General features: G+C 45.6%; 1 protein-coding gene across 5 annotated transcripts in view; it reads right to left on the reverse strand.

The window, feature by feature from the left end:
- Positions 1-840: 840 nt before the first annotated feature.
- Nrf1 (nuclear respiratory factor 1) overlaps positions 841-23,466 on the reverse strand; it is a 102,650-nt gene continuing 80,024 nt past the window's right edge. For 3 of the 5 annotated variants that reach the window (XM_032906817.1, XM_032906818.1, XM_032906816.1), the window contains one exon: positions 9,068-9,348. In XM_032906817.1, the coding sequence (XP_032762708.1) occupies positions 9,092-9,348 (257 nt within the window). In that variant the 3' untranslated portion in view covers positions 9,068-9,091. Of the gene's footprint in view, positions 2,577-9,067; positions 9,349-23,466 lie in introns of those variants that run through there. The other 2 variants (XM_032906820.1, XM_032906819.1) reach the window with 1 other exon arrangement.

Genomic DNA, 23,466 nt, shown 5'->3' on the forward strand with positions numbered 1-23,466 from the left:
CCTTCCTCCGGCCCATCCTCTCTGGCGAACGTGGATGGTGTACCAGGCATGTAAACGGGGACAGAAGCCAGCACTTGACTTGACTGAGCCAAGGTTAAGTCCCAGAGGAAACCACGCCCTCATTCCCTTACTCTAATCCTATCAGCTGGAGACTCATTGAGTCATCTACCAACAAAAATGGCAGAAAAAGGCTCTCAAAGGTGAGGTGAAGCAGTGTGTGGGAAGGGCCCGAGTTAGGGTGTGGCAGGGTCCAGCTGTGACACACATTAAAACAGTGAGTGTGGTGTGTGTGAGAAACCAAGAAACAGGACTCAGAAAGGGACTTGGGACTCGGACTTTTGCTGTGAAGACGTTTGACACAACACACTCACTAGGGACACCAGCGCCTAGTCTTTTAACACGGTGTCAAATAAACACCTAAACAAAGGCCGGAGTAGAGCCTTCATGGTTACCTTGAGGCTTTCTGAAGTGCGACTGTTTCAGAGAACCATGCTATAGAAAACAGACTTGGCCAGCACGTTGGAGGCTGGGCAGGTCTCCTTCCTCCTGGGCCCTCTGCAGCTCCCAGAGTGCACGTCTTTGGTAAAGGACAATGAGCCACACCCGAAAGAGTTCTGTAGCCCAGGCGGCCAAGGCTGCTAGAGAGAGGGGCACTTTTGTTGCCACATTAAACTATTTATTGAATGAGGCAGTTTAGACAGAATGGAGAACAACACAGAATCCATGCTCTGCTGCTGGGATCTTGCTTTTATCTTCTTGGCAATTTCTCAAACTATTGGGAGGTTAGGACCTTAGAGCCCCTGGACGGCTTCACAGTAAAAAAAAAAAAAAAGTAACAAATTGTAGAACCAGGACGTTTATATGTAAATTCCCCACTCCTCCCTTATTACGTACAGAAAAGAACATACAAAGAACATTGTATAGTTTTATATAAAACAAGCAAATATAAGAATTGGAAACTTTTCTCAAAGGCTGAGCAAGACATGAAGAATCTTTTAATGTCTCATTAAAAAACAAAAAACCAAAACACCACATTAAATACACTGTCACGCACGGGAGGGCCGGCAGGAGGAGGAGGAGTCCCTGCACGCAAGGGGCGGAGATTTGGCTAGTCAAGACTTCAGGTGAGTGAGCCACGGGCGACTCGGGGCTTGTGTGGAAAGCACAGCAGCTCACAGTGACAACGACCGCTCAGTGCCATCCACACCTGAGCAGGACAGTGTCCCGGGCCGGTGCCCAGGATGTCCCCACGGAGTCTTCTGACACATCTGTGACGTCAGCCTTAGGGCAGAGCCCGCACGCAGCAGTCTCCTCTGCTGAGGTACAGCTGCAGACAGCTGGAGAACACCGGTCCCACGGGCGCACCCTGATTTAGGAAGTTTTCTCCCTCCTTCCCTTTTTGCTCTCCTATACTCTTCCCATTCTATCACACATACCCGCACACACGCACGCACACACATATGCACATACACACATACGTACGCACACAAACCGGCACACACGCACACACACCTTGCACTCACACCCGCCTGCTCCATAAACAGTCCCCAGACCCTAACGCTTCTGTGACCTTCAGTCTGTAACAGGACTGACCTCACAACCAAAGCGATGCTTTAACAGTCCCGAGACCGAGGACTCCTGGGAAGGGAGAAGACGGAGGCTGAGGAAAGACTTCTTGCCCCTGCCAGGAGTCTGCAGGGCATTTAACTGCCTGTGGCAAGGTCAGCACCTGGGCCAGCCGGAAGAGTGTCTCTGCTGGCAAAGCACGTGGTCACTGGACTTCGTGAGCACTTTCTGGACCACACTGTGTCCTGGATCTTCCTTCCCTCGGTGAACGTAGCAGAGGTCTAGGCGGCCACTGGGAGGCAGCTTTGGTGAAGGACGTGGTCACCTCTGCCTGAGTCTGTCAGTAGCTCAATGCATGACCCTGGTATGAACAAAAACCAGGTGACTGTGTCTGGTCATGTACCCTACCACCCAATAAACTGGGTGGGTTATGTTTCCACAGTTCACCCTGATTTCATACATGCGGGTTTCATACATATATATGTATGTACATATATACTTTATACATATATGTAAATGTGTATGTCCATATGTACACATATACATATATTCACACTCACACGTACACACACTTAAGTATACACACATTTCCGCACAAAGAAGTCTGGCCACAATTTGGCTTTTTGGGACAGAGAAATCAGTGTCGTTTCTCACTCCACCAGATCCCAGAAGTGGTGCTTTAAAAAAATGTGATTCCAAAATCTGCTGCCTTTCTTCCTTCTTAAAAAAAGGTTACCAAAACTTTCTTTCCAAGTCGAGAGACTTAATTCCATTTGATTGCACCTCTGCAAACATGTAAAAAATTCTGAAGTAGACTAGAAAAGGATGCCATGATAGAGCTCCGTGTTACTGTTCCAACGTCACCACCTCCACAGCCTGGCCATCCATGGTGACTGCGCTGTCCGATATCCTGGTGGTCACTGGGGCCATGGCCACCTGCACTGGCCCGTTGCCCTGGGCGAGGCTGGTTACCACAGTCTGGTACATGCTCACAGGGATCTGGACCAGGCCTGGAGAGACAAAGCAAGACCGTTGGTGGGGCCCAAGCTCAGGACGCAGGCCCTGGCTCAGACAACTGGCTGTGGTCCTTCAGGGCATCACTGCCTGCCAGCCCCAGGTCAACGACTTACCTGCTTCCCAGGCACAGATAAGGCTCAACATCTTTTTTTTTTTTCCTTTCTCTTTGTTATCGACAAGGTCTTGTGTAGCTCAGGTTGGCCTTGAGCTCTTGCTCCCTTTGCCTCAGCCTCCCCAGTGCTCAGATGCTGGGTTTGTGCCTTGTGCCTGTGTCTGGTGCCTGTGCCTGGCAGTAAGTCTTTGTCTCACTTCATTTTAATTCTTAGACAGACTCTCAGGAAAGGAGCGTGGGAACACTGTGGAAACTTCCACTGAGACCTCCTGGCCTCCATCTTTAGGAAGCACAGCCCATCAAGTGTGAGTCTCCCCACCCTGCCAGCCAGCCCTGCTGCTAGCAGCAGATGGCCTACTCCGCTCCTGTGCTCTCTCTGCTGTGCTCGCTGCTGGCTTCTCTCAGCCCTCTAGCTGCCCAAGCCCAAGCTGGAAAAGAAACAACAAAAACCAAACTTCTGTCTTCTGCCCTGTTATCTGGTCCATCTATGTTTTTTCCTCCAGAGTCAAACATAAAAAAGAAACCAAATTAGCTCATTTGTCTCCTAATTTTAGGAGACTGGTATAATTTAAAAACCAGTTTAGAATCAGCTAAAAGCAACAACAAAACAAACACACCCCAACTATCTCCCAACACCTCTATATAGTTCTCAGGGCAGAAAACCTTGGAGAAGAGTGATCCATTCCCAGTTCCCTTGGGCCAAATGATCGTGTGCATCGGCCCGCTCTTCTTGTTGGATGGAGAATTACCCCGGGTAGGGAAGGCTGTGCTTTGAGAGCCATAAAACAAACTAGTCTGACTGTGAAGTGGAAGTGGTAACTCCTGCCCACAGGGACTCAGGGCACAGTTAGATTCCTAACACCACAAATAACAGGAGCCCCCAAACCACCCACCCACTGACCCAATCAGACCTCAAACTCCCAACCTTGCAACAGAGTATGTCCTAGTCCTAGTACCCAGGAGGCTAAGACACGACAACTGTGAGTTTGAAACTAACATAGACCACAGAGTAAGACCCTGTCCCATAAAAACAACAGCAGCAACAACACCCTGGGCAACTCCGAAATCCTACAACCAACTAGAAAAGAAAAATACGAGAGTAGTCTAAAAATAAAAGGCACAATAAATGAAACATTGCAAAGGTTGTAATATAGGAAGGAAAAATTCCAGAGACTAAAAAGATTAGGAAGTGGGGAAATTAGAAACACGAACAAGGGGTTGGGGATTTAGCTCAGGGGTAGAGCAGTTGCCTAGGAAGCGAAAGGCCCTGGGTTCGGGCCCCAGCTCCGAAAAAAAAAAAAAAAAAAAAAAAAAAAAAGAACAAACACGAACAAACTTCTATTACTAAGAAGCAAGTTTGGTATAGAAAAAGCCACTTGATGCACCAGGCACAATGGAAAAGAGATCCAGACACATCTCAGAGTACAAGGCAGCGAAGAGCACGAAAGATTCTAGGAAGAATGAAGTAGGAGTCAGGGAGTATATACAAAAACTGGACATGAGAACAATACTGGGTGTCTTGGCAAACTTAGAAGCTAAAATGATGGTGCCATGCTTTCAGGCATCCTGGTTCAGGCATCCCCAAATCTCTTTCAGCCTAGAATTCTATACCCAGCTAAGATGATCTATATGAATTATACATGACACAACTTCAATATGGCTCAAAATTTTAGCTGCCTCATAGAAAATGTGCTCCATCATAGCACAGGAACCTCAGAAGAATGCACAGGCTCTGGAGACCTTAAACAGAGCTAATAGGAGCAAGACAAAGGATGGGGCTGGGTGGGAGCACCAGGAGCCATCAAAAGGATTAAAGCTGGGAACAAGTGGTTGAATGTTGAGGCTAGCAGGTCTAGAGGAGTCTTAGGCCTGTCAGATCAAAGATCATCAAGTGGACTACAGAACAAGCTAAGAGTTTAGCCTAAGTTACTCAGGAAGACCCCATCATGCCTGGAAGAAAAAGTAGATGACCCTCTCTACCACACCAGGCAAGTATTAGCTAGAAGAGGAAAAAATGCTATACAAAAGGACAAAAATGAAATGTAGTAACATTTACATTTGTTTATATGGATATAATACACAGATACCAGATCACCCACAAATTGCGATACTCCATTTTTAAAGTTACTTCTTTTTTGAGGGATGGAATTCTAACTTTTAAGTACAGTTTTAAGACAGTAGCTGAGGGGTTGGGGATTTAGCTCAGTGGTAGAGCGCTTGCCTAGCAAGCACAAGGCCCTGGGTTCAGTCCCCAGCTCGAGGAAAAAAAAAAAAAAAAAGACAGTAGCTGAAACATTAGGGCACCATAGTATTTTTGTTTCTGTGGATAGCCTGTATTCAAGTACCTAGACTGGCCCTCTGTACAGCAGCTCAGCCTGAAGATTGCCACAGCAGTGCTCACAGATTTGAGCTGTCCCTCACGCCCTCCAGGTATGAATGACTCCATGTGATATCATCATTTTGCTGGACTGATCAAGCTCTTTGAGGCTGCCAAAGGATGCAATCCAGGCTTGAGGGGCATCAGGGAGTCCCTACTTGAGAATAAAACTGAGTTTTAAATGACATAAAAAAAAAAAAAAAAAAAAAGGATATTGGTGTTTTGCCTAAATGTGTACCTGTGTGAGGGTGTTGGGTCTCCTGGAACTGGAGCCACAGACACTTGTGAGCCATCTCTCCAGTTCCCTAAAATGAGTCAGGCAGCATCCGGAAATAGAAGCAGGCAGGATCTCTTTGAGTTGGAGGCAAACCTGATCTACACAGTGAGTTCCAGGCTAGCCAGGACAAATAGTGAAACCTTGTCTCCAAAAGCAAAGAAAAAGAGAGAAGTTCGGGCCAGCTAGAAGGCCTGGTGGATGGGAGCCTTTTAAGCAATCCTGAGGACCTGAGTTCAATTCCCAGGACCCACATGGTGGATGGAGAGCAGCGACTCCCAAAAGTTCCCTCCAGACCATCATGCACACTTGGTCATATGCATGTACACGCATGTGCATGCACCTGCCCAAGTGTGTGCGTGTGTGTAAACCAAACCAAAGGAAATTAATGCCAAAGAAAATCTGATTTCACAGTGTTGACTGTGTGTGAGCATTTTCTAAGAGTCAGTTTTGTCAATTTAGGGATAAGCATTTGATGGTACAACATGAAACAGGCTTGTTTTGATGACAGTCATTTTGAAACCCACTTATAAGGGCATGTTAACAAAACACAGGTGGGTCAGTACAGCTTCCTTGAGAGGCTGGGGCTGAGGAGAGCATTCTTGTCTTTGTGATGGGGAGAAGCTGGCAGAGGACTGGGAAGGGTTGAGGCCTCAGGGTGAAGGTGGTCTGGTTTCTTCTAAACCATTGCAAATGTCTTTTGTGGAATTAATTGTTTCTGTTCACTCTTCCTTGCCACAGAAATTAGTTTTATTTATACTATGACACCATCATATTAATAATGTTGAGATGCTTGGGCATGGTGTTCAAGGCTCTCATGTTTGTCCTAGTGTATTTTCTCCTTTTGAGGCAGGGTCTCAACATGGAGCACAGGCTGGCCTTGAATTCTGATCCTCCTGCCAAGTGCTAGGAAGACAGGCGTGCACCCACAGTGCTCGGGTCTGCAACAGCTGGGATATACTTGAGCTTCTCCACACCTTCGTGCTTGTATGCGCCATGACTTTTGAGCAACTGTCCTTGGCTTGTTCTCTGGTTCTCCAAGTCTCTGTCTTCCAATGGTTTGGGTCCTGTTCCCTGGTAGCCTGGTGGTGCTTTGCCCAGACCTCTACAGAGAAACGGTCCTTACACACTCTCACTGTTTGCATGTCCTATCTCTGCCTCCATTGTAAATTCCTTAAGAAGGGACCGAGTCTATCACTGAGCCCTAACAGTGAGCAGGTGCTTAACACGTTTCCCACACTCACAAATGAAAACTCAAATGTCAAATCACTGTTAAATCTGTAACTTCAGCAGCCAGGAGGGCTGCCTTAACCCTGAGGCAGACATTTTCTCCTAAAATAAAAACAAAGTAAAAATACAACACCCAAGACCGATCCAAATAAAATATTTTGTACAGGCTGACTGCATTTTGTGTATTTCATTTAACTCAGGGAAGGCGCAAATTTGGCCTCAGTTGTACTGAGTTACAAAATGACTTCCACACAAAGCTGACTCAGGGTGAGTTAACTGTGACAATCACTACACATCCTAAAAGCTTTTCAAAGAGAGAAACTCCATGTGCAGTGTCATTGACAACCTCCTATGCCTTGGAATCCCAGCTCCACTCTTACAAGCGCTGTTAGTCCACATCCACCTTAAATAAACATACCGTCATCTTCATGTGGGGATTTCAAGATCTCTCTCTCACACAAACACCCACGCAGGCATTTTGACATGGGATTAGATTAAATCTCCTGTGTCTCTGACCTAGCAGCCTTCATGTCCATGGCACGGGGGAGGGACCACAGGCTTTGAAACCCAGCACGCACTAAGTCGGGCGGCTGCCCTTGGAGAGAGATGATTAAACGCTGAGGCTCAGTAATCAGGCTGGGACTGCCCCTACATCTGCTCAGCCTGCCCCTGATTAGCCCTAATCTAGAGGCACATGCTAATCCACGCTTGTATTCTGGGTCATTTCAATTGATTAAGCAACAGGAAGCCCTTCATGTTCTACTTTAAGAGCCTGAAGTTCCTTTTCCTGTTCACAGTGCAGTCTTAGTAACTGACTCCTTGGTATGTGTGTGGCTCCATGTCCCTTGCTGGAGCTAGGACTTAGAGAGGGAAGCATGATAGTGTCTCCATAAATGAGCACTCCTCCAGCAGCCAGGATTTCTCAGGGAGGCAGACTCGCCATGTTCTAAAGGCTCTAGTATCCCAAAAAGTCAAAACCACACAAATGCTAGGAGTTTAGCAAATTGAAACCACTTTAAATTAAGTTTACTACCCCAGGTTAGCCTCGAACTCACGGTACTCTTCCTGCCTTACTCAGCCTTCCAGGTGTTCTGATTACAAGTATGCCCAGCTGCAAAACGCTCATCCAGTTCCAGCACTTGGGAGACAGAAACAGGTGAATTTTGCTGTGTTTGAAGCTAGTCTGGCCAGCAGAGCCAGTTCTAGGCCAGCCAGGGTCACAAAATGAGACCCGCCCCCTAAAGTTTAGCAAAAGCAAGATTCAAGGACAGGCAAGATGGTTCAGCAGGTAAAGGTGCTTACCACCAAACCTATCAACCCGAGTTCAAGCCCCAGGCCCCACACGATGGATAGAGAGAACTGACTGCAATACACAGTTCTCTGATCTCTACCTGTGTCCTGGCGCATGCGCACGCGCACGCACACAGGCACGCAGGCAAATGGAATAACAACGACAACAACGACGACAACACCCAGCAGCTACTGGATGTGGTGGTGGATTCCTAGAAAAGGAACACTTGGAGCAGAACAGGCATGGTCTCATGGTGAGTGAGACCCTGTCTTAAAGTCAAAACCACCCCCAAGGCTCAAAGCCAGGCAAGGTAGGATGTGACTGCAGTCCTATCGCACAGCCTCCCAGCCAGCCTTGCCAACATAGTAAGACTGTTTCAAAAGCACAAAACAAACAGATAAGTGGATTGGCTGTCGTGTCCTTTGCACACCCCTCCCCCAAGCTAGATGTCTGGGCTTTGGATTTGGGTCTGGGAGCCTTGTCATGCACCAGAATACCTGACACCAGCGGGACCAGGAAGGTAGAGGATGGGCCCCTCAGAATTCACTGCTGCCCCTCCAGGCTTCACGGTGTATCATTGCCAATAGGAGAAGAAAGGTGAAAGGGAACTCAGAAAGTTCAAATCTTTAGGATCTGCAAACTCCCTAGAGGAACTGTCAGCCCTACAACCATGTTTCCCCTTAAATGAGGCCTGACCCTGTTCTGTCTTGGTTAAAATAAAATCTGTCTGTTGGGTCTCATTGCTGACTGTAAATGGTAGCGCACACCCAGTCTTCTCTTACTTCCATACCTGGCAATTACATTCTTCCAATGCTCAGGGTTAAGCCTTGGAAATCACCCTCAGCATCCCGGTTTTACATCTAAGAATAAATACGTCGTCAAATCTTGTCAACTCTCTTTCCTACCTTCTTGCAAAGGATTATTTTTATTAACTTTATTCATATGTGTGTAAGGGAAGGAGATATGTGTAGATCCCTTGGAGCTGGACTCCCGAGCAGTTGGAACCGCCTCACACGGGTTTCTGAAAGGACAGCGAGCATTCCTAACTGCTAATCCTAACTGCTCCTACCTCAGACTCTTTCAAAAGGAAACCAGACTGGTTTCTACTACTTCAACGTCAGTAATAATTTATCTGCGTCCCATCCCAACATTGTATCTTCAGTTCACAAACGAAACAAAGCCAACACCCCAAACCATACATATGCTAAAGTTAAAAACTGAATTTTATTTCCTTTTCAGTTGCTGTGGTGAGTTAAATTTGAAGAAGATAATATCTCCGTCTTCAACAACGTAAGCTCTGCCTGGTTGTTTGTACTTCCCAGCAGCCTTAGCTGCGTTCTCAGAACTTTCCTCTTTAAGATCTTCGTCTTTCATTACTTCCGCCATAATGAATCCCTTTCCAAAATCTGTATGAATTTTTCCTGCAGCCTGAGGAGCCGTCACGGCTTTGCTGATGGTCCATGCATGAACTCCATCTGGGCCTGCAGTGAGAAAGTACTCTAGTTGGAGTGCTGCAAACCCAGCCTTAGAGATCTTTGGTAAAGCATTGTCCTGCTCAGTCCCAGGACATATCCGTCTCCTCAGCGCTTTAACCCAGGATGGTCTCGAACTCTCAATCCTGCTGCCTCAGCTTCCCAAGAGCTGAGATTGGTCACGCCTAGATTAGCTGAATCTTGAGCAAGCATGCACAAACTTTTCCCACAAGTTCCCTACATTATCCCTCTATCACCATGGTCCCTCAACTCTCCCCAAAGCATATCTCCCTGCCTGGACCTGAGCAGGGCTCTTCTGACAGTCCCCACATCTTTCTAGGGGTGTTATTGGCCTATTGTTATGGACTCTGCCATTCATTATGGACCTGCCCTACTTCCAAGCATTTCCCACGATTCCCTAAGTCTGCATACTTCAGCTGTTGATAAGGCTCACTGAACACTGAGCAGTCTGGGCACGGGAGGTGTCAGTAACCGAATGGACACATTATGACACACCTGGTGTTCTTCATGACTTTTTAGAAATTGGGCTACATTCCTTCCAGTCTTGCCCTCTGCACTCTGAAGGGCCTTGAAGCCCTTTCCTTTGTCTAGAGCAAAGCAGCTTTCTCCACAAGCATTCTTAAGGGGCTGTAATCAAATGCCTTGTGGAGCTCCGTGTCTTCTCATGGGTTATCTTAGTCTATAGGTTATCTTACTTCCATTAAAGCACTCTTAGCCACAATGTGTGAATTCTGTCATTGAACACCTGTGGGCCTTAGTTTCCTCACATGTAAAATGCTCACTGGTAATCTCACAGGGGACCTGAACCAGGTATGTGGACGGAGAAAACCCCTGGTACAGTGTCTAGCACACAGGTCTACAGTACTCGTCAGCTGCCTTTCTTTTTTTTTTTTTTTTTTTTCCCCGGAGCTGGGGACCGAACCCAGGGCCTTGCGCTTCCTAGGCAAGCGCTCTACCACTGAGCTAAATCCCCAACCCCGTCAGCTGCCTTTCAAGGTGCCTGCGAAGTATAGTTTGGACTGCAGGTTAGGTAGGTTAACACTCCCGGGAAGCAGCAGACTAGCGGAAACGGCACATACTCCTTGCAACAGAAATTTGCTCCTATGGTGGGCAGATCGTCTGCCGAAAGCCTCCAAAGATACAGACTTCAGACAGAAGCCCTGAATCATGTAAAGGGGACTGGCAGGCAACTTCCCATGCACATCACAGCGATGGAACTACAGGAGGAGACGAAGTAGCTGCTAATGGAGCACACAGGCCCATGAACTGAGCACACAGGAGAGCATGCAATCCTGGGCAAACCACTAACCCAAATCAAAGAAGTTAAGAACAGGGCCAGTGTAGGACCAGCGATGTAGCTTAGGGGTAATTCAATTCCTAGCACTGAAATAAATGTCATATATACACGAGTGATCAGTTATAGTATGATGATATTATCAAAAACTTGTCAGAAGTGAACAGGATAGACATGGACCGAACAGAAGACAGGGCTTCAGGACTGGCCGGTTACCTAGCACTACAATGTGCCTCCCCACCTCAAGACAAGACAGGGCAGGATCGCCAACTCTGGCAAGAATGGTCTTTCATTTGCCTTCCAAGCTGGGAAAGCTTTGGGAATTGTTGTTTGCTGTAACTGAATCTTTCTGTCCAAAGGTCTTGGCAGTTGGCTGTGGAGATATGTTTAGTTGGACAATACAGGGAAAAAAATAGCTAAACAAAATAAACACAGTAGCTGTTTTGAGACATTGTAGCCTTGGCTGGAACTCACTGTATGGCACAGGCTGGCCTTACACTTAGCAATCCTCCTGCCTCAGCCTCCTGAGTGCAGCAATTACAGGCATGAGACACCATAACTGACTGAGAAATGACTCTTCAAACTAAAAGGAAATATATTGTAATGTCTTCTGTAGCTTAGAAACATGACTGCTGAAATGGGTGTAGCGGGATACCACTGGCCTAAGTGGGGGTGTAAATCCACGACTAGAGAGACCAGTGAGAACGCTCTGAGTTAATAGCAATGGCTGCTCTTGTGGAGGACCAGGGTTCGGTTCTCAGCAACCACGTGGTGGCTTTAGCTCCAGTTCCAGGGGACATGATGTCCGCTCCTGACCTCTGCAGGCACCATGCACACAGATGGAGGCAAAACACTTACATATACAAAATTAAGTCTGAGAAGAGGAAGAGGAAGGAGGAGAAAGAAAAAGGAAAGGAAGGAGTTAAACCAACCACTCTCATGTCATTAAACTTGTCAAGTCCTAAGCTGTACGGGGATGGAAATCTGATGGTTGACTTGAAGACTTGGAAGAACACACGGGTGGCCGTTGTCTAAGGAAAGCACTGTTATGTGAATCGAAACATGTCTGGTTATCTATCAGAGAAGCAGAGGAAGTCAGCAGGGGAAGCGAGTCCAGCATGCTGACCGGAGAAGAGGCAGATGTCTACACAAGGACCAAACGGAAGGAAGATGGAGAGAGAGCGAGCAAGGAAGGAAGGCCATGAAAAGAACACCAACTCCAAACAGAAGAGCAGGTAGCCCTGACACTCGCACACAGGGGAGTAAGGGCTATTCCTATTCAGCTTTCCCTTTGTGTGCTAAGTCTGAAGCATTTGGGGAATTTATGGCAAGCGCTAGACAGTCATGAAACTAGGAGCAGCCTCGGAGGTCCTCAGTGTTGGGTTCCTCTCAGTACTCAAGAGCTTCCTCTTCTGACCAGACAATCTCAAGATACACTCAGGAAAAAAACGATTCTAGGAATAAGGTTAAAGCAGCACCGGCCACTGTCACTCTGTCCTTTGTCTTTAAAATTTCAAAGAACTCTTACACCTTTGCCCACAAATCAAATGTTAAAATTAAATTTATTTTTACTTTTTAGTAAATGTATCTCCAAGATATCTTGGCAATACGAACTCACGGTCTCCTCTTGAACCTGGACATGCTCAGGAACACTATGAAATGAGACCCCCATGGTTTATCATCCTAGAAATTGAACCCGCAATGCGCACTGACTTGAATTCTAGGTTTGCTGATCTAATCATAAACAAACCTTCGATTAGCATCATGTACTCAGCTCAGGATATGTGATCCAATGTACAGAGAAGACAGGAGGAATAAGAAAGTTCAGTCCACAAACTCACACACCAGCGGCTTGAATACCACCCTCAGAAGAAAGTTACCAAGTTGTGGGCATATTTGTTTTGTATTGTTTTTCAAGACAGGGTTTCTCTGTGTAGCCCTGAATACTCTGAACTCATTTTGTAGATCAGGCTGGTCTCAACTCAGTGATTCACCTGTCTCTGCTTCCCGAGTGCAAGGACCAAGCTGAGTTTTAATGCAGAATGAGGAGTGGTAGGCGCACACAGATGCTACCCAGAGCGAAGACACTACCAGAGGTTGACATAATTACACATACAGACAACTACCTCAGTAAAGCCTAATCTTTTTTTTTTTTTTAATGAGTCACTTTTTTATTGGGTTTTAATTCTCAGGGTATGCAAGGAGTCAAAGACCAAGTTGCCCACACAGGAGGCAGGGAGACAATCATGTCCACAGTGCACCCTGGCACTGTCCCTCTTCAGTGGTACATGGGTTACATTCAGGTTAGAGTTCTTGTAAGAAAGGCAGGAGCTGAGGAGCATATAAGCTGCCAGTCCCAAGCCAACCCAGCAATGAACACTCCTTTCTTCTCATTGAAGTACGCATTGTAGTGACCTCTTTGAAATGCTCCAACGATGCCTTTTGAGGTGAAACCCCACATCAGTGTCTACTGCAGCAGAGCAGCTCCCCTACTTTGACATCTAAAGGCTTCTTCTTCTTCACTGGTGGACCGGCACCATCTTGGAGTCCATTTATTTGCCAAGACCAGCCATTGTGACCAGCCATTTTCTGTCTGTCTCTTTGTCTCTCGCATCTGAACTATACTCGCATAGTCACCTTGTCTGCATGGACAAGTCCTTTACAAGGGCCATCCACAGAAGCAGCGGAGCCTGGAATGGCAGCGTTGCTGTACTGCGCCCTCAGCTGCTTCCTTCTCTCCCCAAAGACGAACCCACCTGTAGCTTTCTTGCCAGGATCCACTTGCAACCTCCACAGTCTGCCATAAAGAGGCCTGACGAGAACACACAACTGTTAAAGGCGCTGGGCAGGACGGGAGCTTCGCAGCCTCCCATACACCCTGGTGTACAGTGTTCTTTAGCAAACTCAGCTCATCTGAGCACAGCAGCTCACTGAGTATAAATGCTGTGCGTGTTTACAAAAGTGTATCTACAGTTGGCTCTCAGTCGAGCCAAAGGGCGAGTCAGTTGTTCCTGCTCACCTCTGTCCCAAAGCAGCATTTACAACGTGGTCATCTTGCAGCAAGCAGATCTACCGTCCTAATTATGTCTTCCTTAAGCTAATATGATAACTAATTTGTATTTCCTAAGTACCCAGCAGCTGCAAGGGGAGTGGTGGGGATGGTCTAGACTTACACTGGCCTGCTTAGAGAAACTGCCCAAGGATTTAAAATGTGTCACAAGTAATCTACATGAGAGATAATCTGTATGTGACAACCAAGAACTGATTATACTTATAAAATCCACAGGCCACTTTTGACTATGAGGGCCAATTTGCATTCAAATAACATTACATTTATTGGTTAAGTTGGAAAAAAGGGACACTGTCTAATGTAAAGCAGTACATTTTTATTTAGTATAGTTTATTTCCTATGCACTTTTCCCAGGTGTCAAAGTAACCATGCAGTAGCTACTGGAAGCAGAGGGAGGGGGGGAGGGAGGAAGCAAGATTAAAGCCACTTACACTCGGACAGAAGCTGCCATAACCTATTTTTTCACTCCCAGGAGCATGATTCACCTATGTCTGGCCCCTGAGTTTCATATGGCCTCTTGCTAGAGACTACTGAGGAAAAACAGACAGACAGACAGACATTCATCCCAGTGGGTGTGGTGATGCACACCTTGCATCTCAGGGCTTGGGGAGCAGAGACAAGGGGATCTCTATGAGTCTGAGGACAGCCTGGTCTACACAGTGAGTTCAAGCCAGCCAGAACTGCAGAGTGAGGACCTGTCTCAAAACATCAAAAAGTAGGCATTTCTAAAATCAAATCTCTTCCCCACTTAGTATATTTCAGCATTTTTTTCATTATCCCATAAGGAGAGTGGGGCAATCTTTGGAGGCAATATTATTAAAAAAAAAAAAAACAACAATAAAACAAACAAACAAATAAAAAACTAAGCTGGGTAGTGGTGGCACAGGCCTTTAACCCCAGCAGTCAGAAGGCAGAGGCAGGTGAACTCTGAGTTCGAGCCCAGTCTGGTCTATAGAGCAAGTTCTAGGACATCCAGACTTATACAGAGAAACCCTATCTTAAAACATCAAACAAACAAACAAACAAACAAACAAAACCCCTTGAGACTGTAGTCTAGGTAGTGTGGCTAGAAGCATATTCTAGACATTCAGACATTTTCCTCCTTCTATCAAGACTGCACTAGATACTCAAGGACCCCTAAAGCATCCAAGATATTTCAAGTTCATGCTAATGCCTCTGGGAAGTTATATCTATAACAAGACATGTTCAGTCTGTGTGCTGGCTAACCAGTGGCTATTGAGGGTGACTAAGAAGCCTCACTTTGAATTTCATTTCATCTGAATTAACTTCATGTAAGCTATTTGCTGGAATTTAAAGAATCTAGAGTTTCTAGTGTGCCAATCCCACATCACAGATGTACATCAGTTACAGACATACAGACACCAGAAAAGTCATCTTTGTTTTTAACTCAATCTGAAAACGAGCGCTTTGTGTTAGCCTGAAATATATTTCCTGGACATTTCCTTATTCTATGTCACAATTCTTTCTTTTTCTATCCCACTCTACCAACTTATTTTAACACTCTCTAGGCCTCTAGAAGAGAAGCTGCACCAGCATCACACAGTGTAAGGTGTACCTCCACTCAGTGCTGAGCACCATGGCGAGGCTGGGACTGACCAGCAGTCAGGAGCTCTCGCTGGCCCTCGGGTGAGCCAATCTGATAGCACAGCCTTTGTTGCACTGCTCAGAGCCCATGGCTCAGTTCCCATACTTAGACCCCTTCCGTGATTCTCAAATCCAACTGCTGGCTTGACAACAGCAAAGATTTTTTTAAAATCTATTTCACTTTGAAAACTCCATTTAGGCTCCGAAAATCTCTAAATTAGGGCCCTTCTGATAATACAGATTTGGTATAATTATAATGTCACAGACAATTGTGCTGACAAAGCAAAACCAGCACGTCTCGTTGCTGGGCCTTTGCTCTCAATCTGACCAACAGGAGGAAAAAAAGAAGCTTTGTCAGGAGCAGATGTGTGCTGGGAGGCCCAGGAAAGCAGATCTACTGAATGGAGCAGGTGCCACTTAGACATTCACTTTACCCGCTCCAACCACAACCTCCCCTTCATTTGATACCCTACTCCTGGCAGGAGATGGGGAGAGCATCGCACAGAAAGGAAGCATGTTTATCCTGTTCAGGTTACTTCTAGGCTGCTGCTGCTGGGCTCTGCACATTTGCTCTTTATTAAGCAAATGGCGTAGCGGGATGCAGGGAAGTGAATCCTGTATTTACACAGGTAATATGAGAGTCAGAAGGCCCCAAAGCATCCAGGCTGTGATGTGCACGTTATTAGAGTTAATAACAGCATGCTGACATTCCTTCAAAATCCTAACAGAAGCACAGACTAAACGAGGAAGGTGCTCTTTTACTCAAGACCTTTCTTCTTTAAAAGCTTGCCCTGTTATGACAATGTGGGTCCCTGTGTGAACAGAAGTTAAAGGCCTTTAACTTGCCTAACTAAACCTGGGTGAAGAATGTGGGAAACACCAAACAGCTCTTTTCCAACCACAAATTAAATAGTAATGAATCCAGTTAAATTTGTTCAACTGTCTCTAGATTTGGTATTTAAAAAAAAATCTTTGCAAGAGTGTTGAGTTTAATGATAGGCACCAAAATCCTGATCTGGTTACAGGTAGCTGGAATCACGAGAAACAGTAGCCTGCCTTTCCTACACAGAGAGAGCTGGGAGCCACCGAAGAGGGCAATAATATTTTGAAGCTCTGCTTGAATGGACCTGGATCATGGAATGACTCTCCACGGAGAATACCTGACCACCCAACTAAAGAGCAGACGAAGGCATGTCAAGCTGCCTTGCTGATGCGTGCAAATCCCTTTTGTGGTGTTGTGGACCAAATGGAAGGTTTTTGCAGGTAACAGCTAAGCATTTGAAGGCCACAGTACAGCTCAGATGAGCCCACAGAGTGAAGACAAATGCCCAATGGTCTACGAAGCCCTCAATGCCCACTTGTAGTCTCTCATCTTTAAGACAAAGATGAGAGTCAGTTTCTCTCTCAGGCTCCTTCTCTCCCCATCCCACTACGTCCTAACACTTTCCTGCAGGGTCTTGCTATGCATCCCAGGCAGGTCCAAAGTTTGCTATGTGGTTACACTGGCCTCAAACTTGTGAGCCTCTGCCTCAGCCTCCACAGTGCTGGGATTACAAGTAGGATACCATGCCATGCCACACCCACATGGAGGGCCAGGAGCCATTGCAAAAGGCACTGCTGCTTCTGCAGATTATGAAACGCACACCTTTGCAGGAGGCTGCGTAGGCAACTGGAGAAGGGTGCTGTAGAGACCTACCAGCTGTGGGGCTGTGTCTGAGTGACAGCAAGACCTGGGACCTCTGGAGCACAGGAACTTCCTGAGTAGACTCCTGCTTCCCTTCCCATTTCCTGTGAGGCTTTTCTAATGATAATGTCGTTATTGGCACAATGGTAAGTGTGGGCAGCTATGTGTGTCGGGTGAGCCACACACTGAAAGAGCAAGGCAAAACGGCTTCTGCCGCCCACCCACAATTAGCTCGTTCTTATACCCCTGGGTGGGAGAGACTCAAGTCAGGAAAGCTGCTGCCTCCTACAGAGGGCCATTCTGGAAGGCACGTTGGACTGCAGAGTCATTCAGAGTGGAAGGAGAGGCTTCAGGATTGAAGACTCACACTACAGTCCCTTTCTTCTCTCAGGCTGTCAAAGGCAGAGAGGTACCCATGAGGTGCAGGATGCAGGACTTTTTTTGTGCTACAGACCAGAGTCCACAGCACAGCTTCCTGTTCCGTTTCTTAGCAGCATCTGTGTTTGTGCTGCAATCTGGAAGTCACCCAGTAGCAATGGCTACGTTCAGACTCTTGACCTTCCAGGCTTCCATACCTGTGTCTGGGTACCGCTGGCTGCAAGGGTCTATACCTACAAGGAAGAGCTTGCACTTGTGTGAGAAATCTAAGCACAAATATGCAAGTGGCCTGTGTCATGAATAAACAGACCAGGAAGTGTGTCTAGATGTCACCACTGCCTCTTGTCTCAGAGTTTCCTACTTACGACTCTGCTGAGCATATAAACAGGGCGGTTCTTGAAAAACCTCCTGCCTCACTGTGTACAGTCTGTGGATTACTGCAGTCACATGGGAGGCTTTTTCTTAAAAAGAAAGGAAAAGAAAAGACAAGCCATGATGACTAAGAGCTGAGAAGATCAAGAGACGAAGCTCCTGGGGTTGGGGATTTAGCTTAGTGGTAGAGCGCTTGCCTAGCAAACGCAAGGCCCTGGGTTCGGTCCCCAGCTCCGACAAAAAGAAAAAAAAAAAAAGAGAGAGAGAGAGAGACGAAGCTCCTAAGATCTGTCCTTCCCTGCTAGGAGGCAGCCATGGTATTTTTGTTATATCTGGCATGATATTGCTCCCCAAAAAGCCTTCTTCAGTGATGGTAATGCATGACTATCTTTATTGTAGATTTACTGGCTACTCTAGTGGCCACTAGGTCATGTTCTTATTTGAATTTAATTGTGCAGTTTTAGATGTTATGGACTTATCTGCCTCTTCTAAGGTTTTCTGTTGTTCGCTTGTGACTCTTGTACAAGGGAGTGCAGCAGTGGCAGTAACAGTAAGGAAAACACCATGCAGCTCCCGGGTAATTTGGCAGGCAAAGATCAAGCAGAATAACAATGGCTACTTCTCTGATGAGGCTCACCAGAACATCTCCTCTTCTGTTCAGTTGACTCAAGTGGGGGAAACCTGTGTGCAAAAAAAGCTCTCTTCTTGCCCAGCTGTGGAGGCCACAGTAGCACTGCTCTCCTGCGGCAGGACACTGGCGAGTAACCCAGAGCAGCAACCAGCTGAGGCCCTGTTCACGTGCCTACCTCCATTTTCTCTCTGAGCCACAGTGCCGCATCTCTTCTCCTGTCTCATCTCTCATAAACAGACCTTAGGCGGTGTGTGCAGACGCCCTGTGATCCCGCAGTGGAAGGGGCTGCATTAGGAATAGATCGGCACTGGCTTTTTCTTACAGAACAGGCCGTGGCCCAGCTTTGTCCGACTGACTTCCTAGGGCCTTCATTCTCCAGACACCATCAATGCGGCCAGTGGAGAAAAGGGCCATTTACCTTCTAGGAAGCCCACAGCAACTACAGTGATACCCTGCAGGGCCTTGAAGATAAGGCAGCAGCATGCAGATGCTGGGATTCAAGACACACACAAGAGATCCTTGCTCTAGGGGCTGCGTCAAGGCTGGTTACAGCATTTGTCAAATGGTATAAATGGTATAAAATGTAACTTCACTTCTTTTCTTTGAGATAGGGTTGTTCTGTTTAGTCCTAACTGTTTTAGAATTCAATCTGTAGACCAAGCTGGCTTCCCACTCAAGGATCATCTGCCTCTGGCTCCTGAGTGCTGGGATTAAAGGCACGTGTCACCACATCATGCTAAAGTCTAAATTTTTATTTATTACAGTTTGCATGTGTGTGCACACACGGAGGCCAGACAACTTTAGGGTGCCCATTATCTCCTCTGAGGGGATCAAGAGATGGACACAGGTTATCAGGACTGCACAGGAAGGGCTTTTACTCACTGAGTCACCTCATCAGCCCCCAAATGTATTCTATTTCAATTTCTTTATTTAAATCTCAGTTACCACCAAGTCAAAAAGTAATTAGTGCATAAAGGGATAGGAACCTCCTGACACATTTCCTAAATTAATATAGTAAATCAATGTACACCTCTGTTGGCTCTTTTGCAAACATGCCATAGTACAGCCATGTTTATGAGCATGGGGTCTGTCTATGCCTTCTTTCTTAAAGAGCTTAAGGCCACAGCAGTAATAGTGGGCGACTGTGGCTACTTCCAGAGAGGAAAAGGACACCCTAGTTATTGTGAACTGTATGCTGGAGAACAGCAGCCCTATTGGGACAGTGCAGAACCCAAAGGAGGTGCTTCAAGCAATGTGCATGGTGCCCGCCTCTGGATCTGTCCTAAAGATGAAAAACGTGGCCTATACTAGTACTATGAGCTCTGTTCTTGACCTACAGAGTAAATGTGGAGACATCATCCCACTTACAATGTATCTATGTACCCAGACTCTGCTGAGCCCTGGACAGCAACCATTTTATTCCATGTTTACCACCATATGAACAAAGCCTAACCATTATCCTAACCGTACAGCTAAGGGTTAGGGAGAGTAACCTCCTGCCCCCATGATGTTAGTGATAACAGTTGTCAGAGCACTTCGCTCACAGATCTGCCCATCTTCCTCAACCCCGCTACTCTAAATACCACACGACATACAGAGTGAACCGAGCCTTGTTATCACTCCTCTTCCTCACGGACCAACCACAGCTTGGCCATGCAATGCACACGCACTTCTACTACTGAACTGCATCCCTAGCCCCTGTACCAACTTTTGTAACAGAGGCTCTTAGTCTCAATCTGTGTGTGCTTGGGCCCGAGAGACAGTGAGGGGGGGGAGGGAGAGACAGACACACAGAGATTTTACAGACCTCATACTGAAGGTATTCGAATGCTCTTATAATTCACATGAAGGAGGTTTAATAGGGAATTAAAACACACAATGCTCCAAGTCCAGCTAGACTCACTTCTTAGAACCCTGGTCAGTAACTTGAATTGTACTTTCCACCGTCTCCTGTGAGGATGTCATCCAACAGCCCTGCTCCTTTCTCAGAACCTCACGCTTGTTCTGACTTACCTCTTCTGCTAACCTTCTTGCTATGATACGATGACCAGTTTTCCTTTTCTTTCTGTCCTAAGTCCTGCACATGCCACACAATCTACCACTGAGCCGTATTCTCAAGCCTTATAGATCAAACTTGAGAGGTATTTTAATACAGTGAGATCAAGGTAACAGCGGATTTCGAAAGTAAGGATTTTTAAAAAAGGACCAGGTGGTACAGGCCTTCATCTCTGTGAGTTCGAGGTTACCCTCATCTACACAGTGAGCTCCAGAATAACCAGGCTATGTAGAAAAACCCTATCTCAAAACAACGAGAAAAAACAAACATAAAGGGGGGAGGGGTCAGAAAATTTGAGGTCATGCCAAGTGAGGAAAAGACAGAAGTGTAGTTTCCTGCAGGTTTTGAAAGCCTTGCTTTGGGTTGGCAGCAGGACGGGCAGTAAACAGACTCATGTCTGTAGTACGGCAGGACTGAGGAGGCAGAAAACAGCTGCCAGGGCCAGTCAGGCAGGGCAGGCTGTGTCCCAAAGGTAAAGGGAGGAGGTGCTGTCAGTGCCCATGTGGCCCAGGGTTAGTGTCCTCCAGCCGGGTTCCCCCACTCCCTCAGGACAGAGGGAAGAATGAGGCCTCAGTTCTTAGCACCAGGACAACACAGGTAGTGTGAAGAGGTCTGCAACAATCAAGTAGAAACAAAGGTTCATTTCTTTAAGTGAACTTCAAAACTACTGTAAAGCTCACTCTTTAGAATTTTGACTATTTTTCCATAGTTAAAATAGTTCCAAATTTAAAAATGGGTCTTTTTAGGGTTGGGGATTTAGCTCAGTGGTAGAGCGCTTGCCTAGGAAGCGCATAAAGTCCTGAGTTGGGTCCCCAGCTCCGAAAAAAAAAAAAAAAAAAAAAGAACCAAAAAAGGAAAAAAAAAAAAAAAAATGGGTCTTTTAATTGACTAATACCAAATATTGTAATATAAATGGAGGGAAAATACCAACTTATTTCTACCTAATACAGTACACTAAAATAAATTTCACATATTTTATAATATTCAAAAATTAAAAAAAAATCATGACTATATTAGTCTAGGCTGGTCTATATGATACCCTATCTTAAAACAAACAAACAAACAAACAAACAAACAAACAACAACTAGAAAGTGACAAAGGGGTTGGGGATTTAGCTCAGTGGTAGAGCGCTTGGGTTTAGCAAGCGCAAGGCCCTGTTCAGTCCCCAGCTCCAAAAAAAAAAAAAAAAAAAAAAAAGAAAAAAAAAAAAAAAAAAAAAAGAAAATGACAGACAGTGGTGGCACATTCCTTTAATCTCAACACTTGGCAGAGGTAGGTGGTTCTCTGAGTTCTAGACTAGCCTGGTCTACAGAGTGACTTCTAGGACAGCCAGGGATACACAGAGAAACCCTGTCTTGAAAAACCAAGACCAAAAACCCCTAGAAAACAAAACCTCTAAAGACCATATTAGAACTGGAGGAACACACAGATTCTTAGAAGAACACTGAAGCTACCAGCGGTGGCCCACACCTTCAGTCCCAGAATTTGGGAGGCAGAGGCAGGAAGATCTCTTGAGTTCAAGGCCAGCTTAGTCTATACATTGAGTTCTGAGACATCAAGGTCTACAAAGAGAAACCCTGTCTTGGAAAACAAAACAAAACAAACCAAACCAACCAAACAAACAAACAAAAAACCAAATCAGCCAAACAAACAAACAAACAAAAACAAAGAAAGAAAGAAAAAAAAAGAAAAGACCCCCTGAGCATAAAGCACCCAGCCACAGTGGCACACAAGCCACGTCAGCACTTGGGAGACTGAGACAGGCGCATCATAATTTTGACACCAGGCTGGAAAACCAAAACTGTTTCAAAACAAAAATAACAACAAAAGCATAAATTCTATGAACACAAAAACGAATAAACAAATTAATAATAGAAAGGTAAAGGCAATACACACATGACAAAGAACATTACTAGGTCAGACAAATGTGCAGGCAGAACATTCACACATGTTAAAACACACAAACACACAAATGTGGATATATAAAACCTTAGCTGGAGGAGCGACTTCCTCGTGCCTGTAACCCAGCAATTTAAGGGGTGCTATGGGAGGACTGCCTCTGAGTTTGAGCTAAGCCTAGACTACGAAACGAGCCCATCTCAAAAGCAAAACAAAAATAATGAAAAAGGTGAACACACGTATTGCTAATATACAAATGCAAATCAAGACAGAACTTATTACCTGTCCTAAAACAGATAAGAAATAAAATCATGCTAATATTCAGTGTAAAGTAAAGAAGCAGGTTGTCCCAGTGGGACAGTAATCAAGCACAGGATGTGACATCAAATAAATAAATGAATAACAAATAAAGCTGTGCAGAATCTTGTACAAACATAAACAGTGCCATTTTATTGTTAAAAAACTATCAATAAGCTAAATTACCAATAACAGGAGACTCTCTCAATTATGGACAATAAAATGAAATATTACCAAGCATTATAAAAATGGCCTTTTCAAAAGTTATTTAATGACATAAAATGGTTAAGATACTTCAAAATGATTTACAAAGTGACACTGATGATACAACCCTATTTAGTTTGAAAATTACTCTTTTTTGACAAACAGAAAGGCCAAATTTAAACAACAAAAAACCCCTCCAAACACCAACATTCTATTCTTTAATAATCAAGGTAAAACCAAAAATATCACCTCATGCAAAACAAACAAAGACACAAACAAAAAAGCAAACAAACAGAAAATAAAGCCAAAGGTTGAGGCAAACACTTCTTTGCCATTTGCCTCCCTTCCAGATCTAGGAAGAGGGTCAGTGGCTCTAGGGAGAAGCCTGGGTGCCTAGCAACACCAGTCATCTGCTTTGCTTGGCCTCATCTTGTTTTTAGGAAGAAAAGAGACCCAAATGAATCTGTGATAATGTTTCTGACATGAAAGCAGGGCTGCCTGAGGTAGCAGGAGCCAACCGGATCCTTTATTGTTTTTGCTGTAAAATAGGAAGGAGGAGAAAGGGTCTATAAAGGCTTCCCCCACAGGAGTGCCTGTATCCGCTGGTCTTGGAGG

The sequence above is a fragment of the Rattus rattus genome, chromosome 6 (assembly GCF_011064425.1).
Source record: "Rattus rattus isolate New Zealand chromosome 6, Rrattus_CSIRO_v1, whole genome shotgun sequence".
NCBI lineage: Eukaryota > Metazoa > Chordata > Mammalia > Rodentia > Muridae > Rattus > Rattus rattus.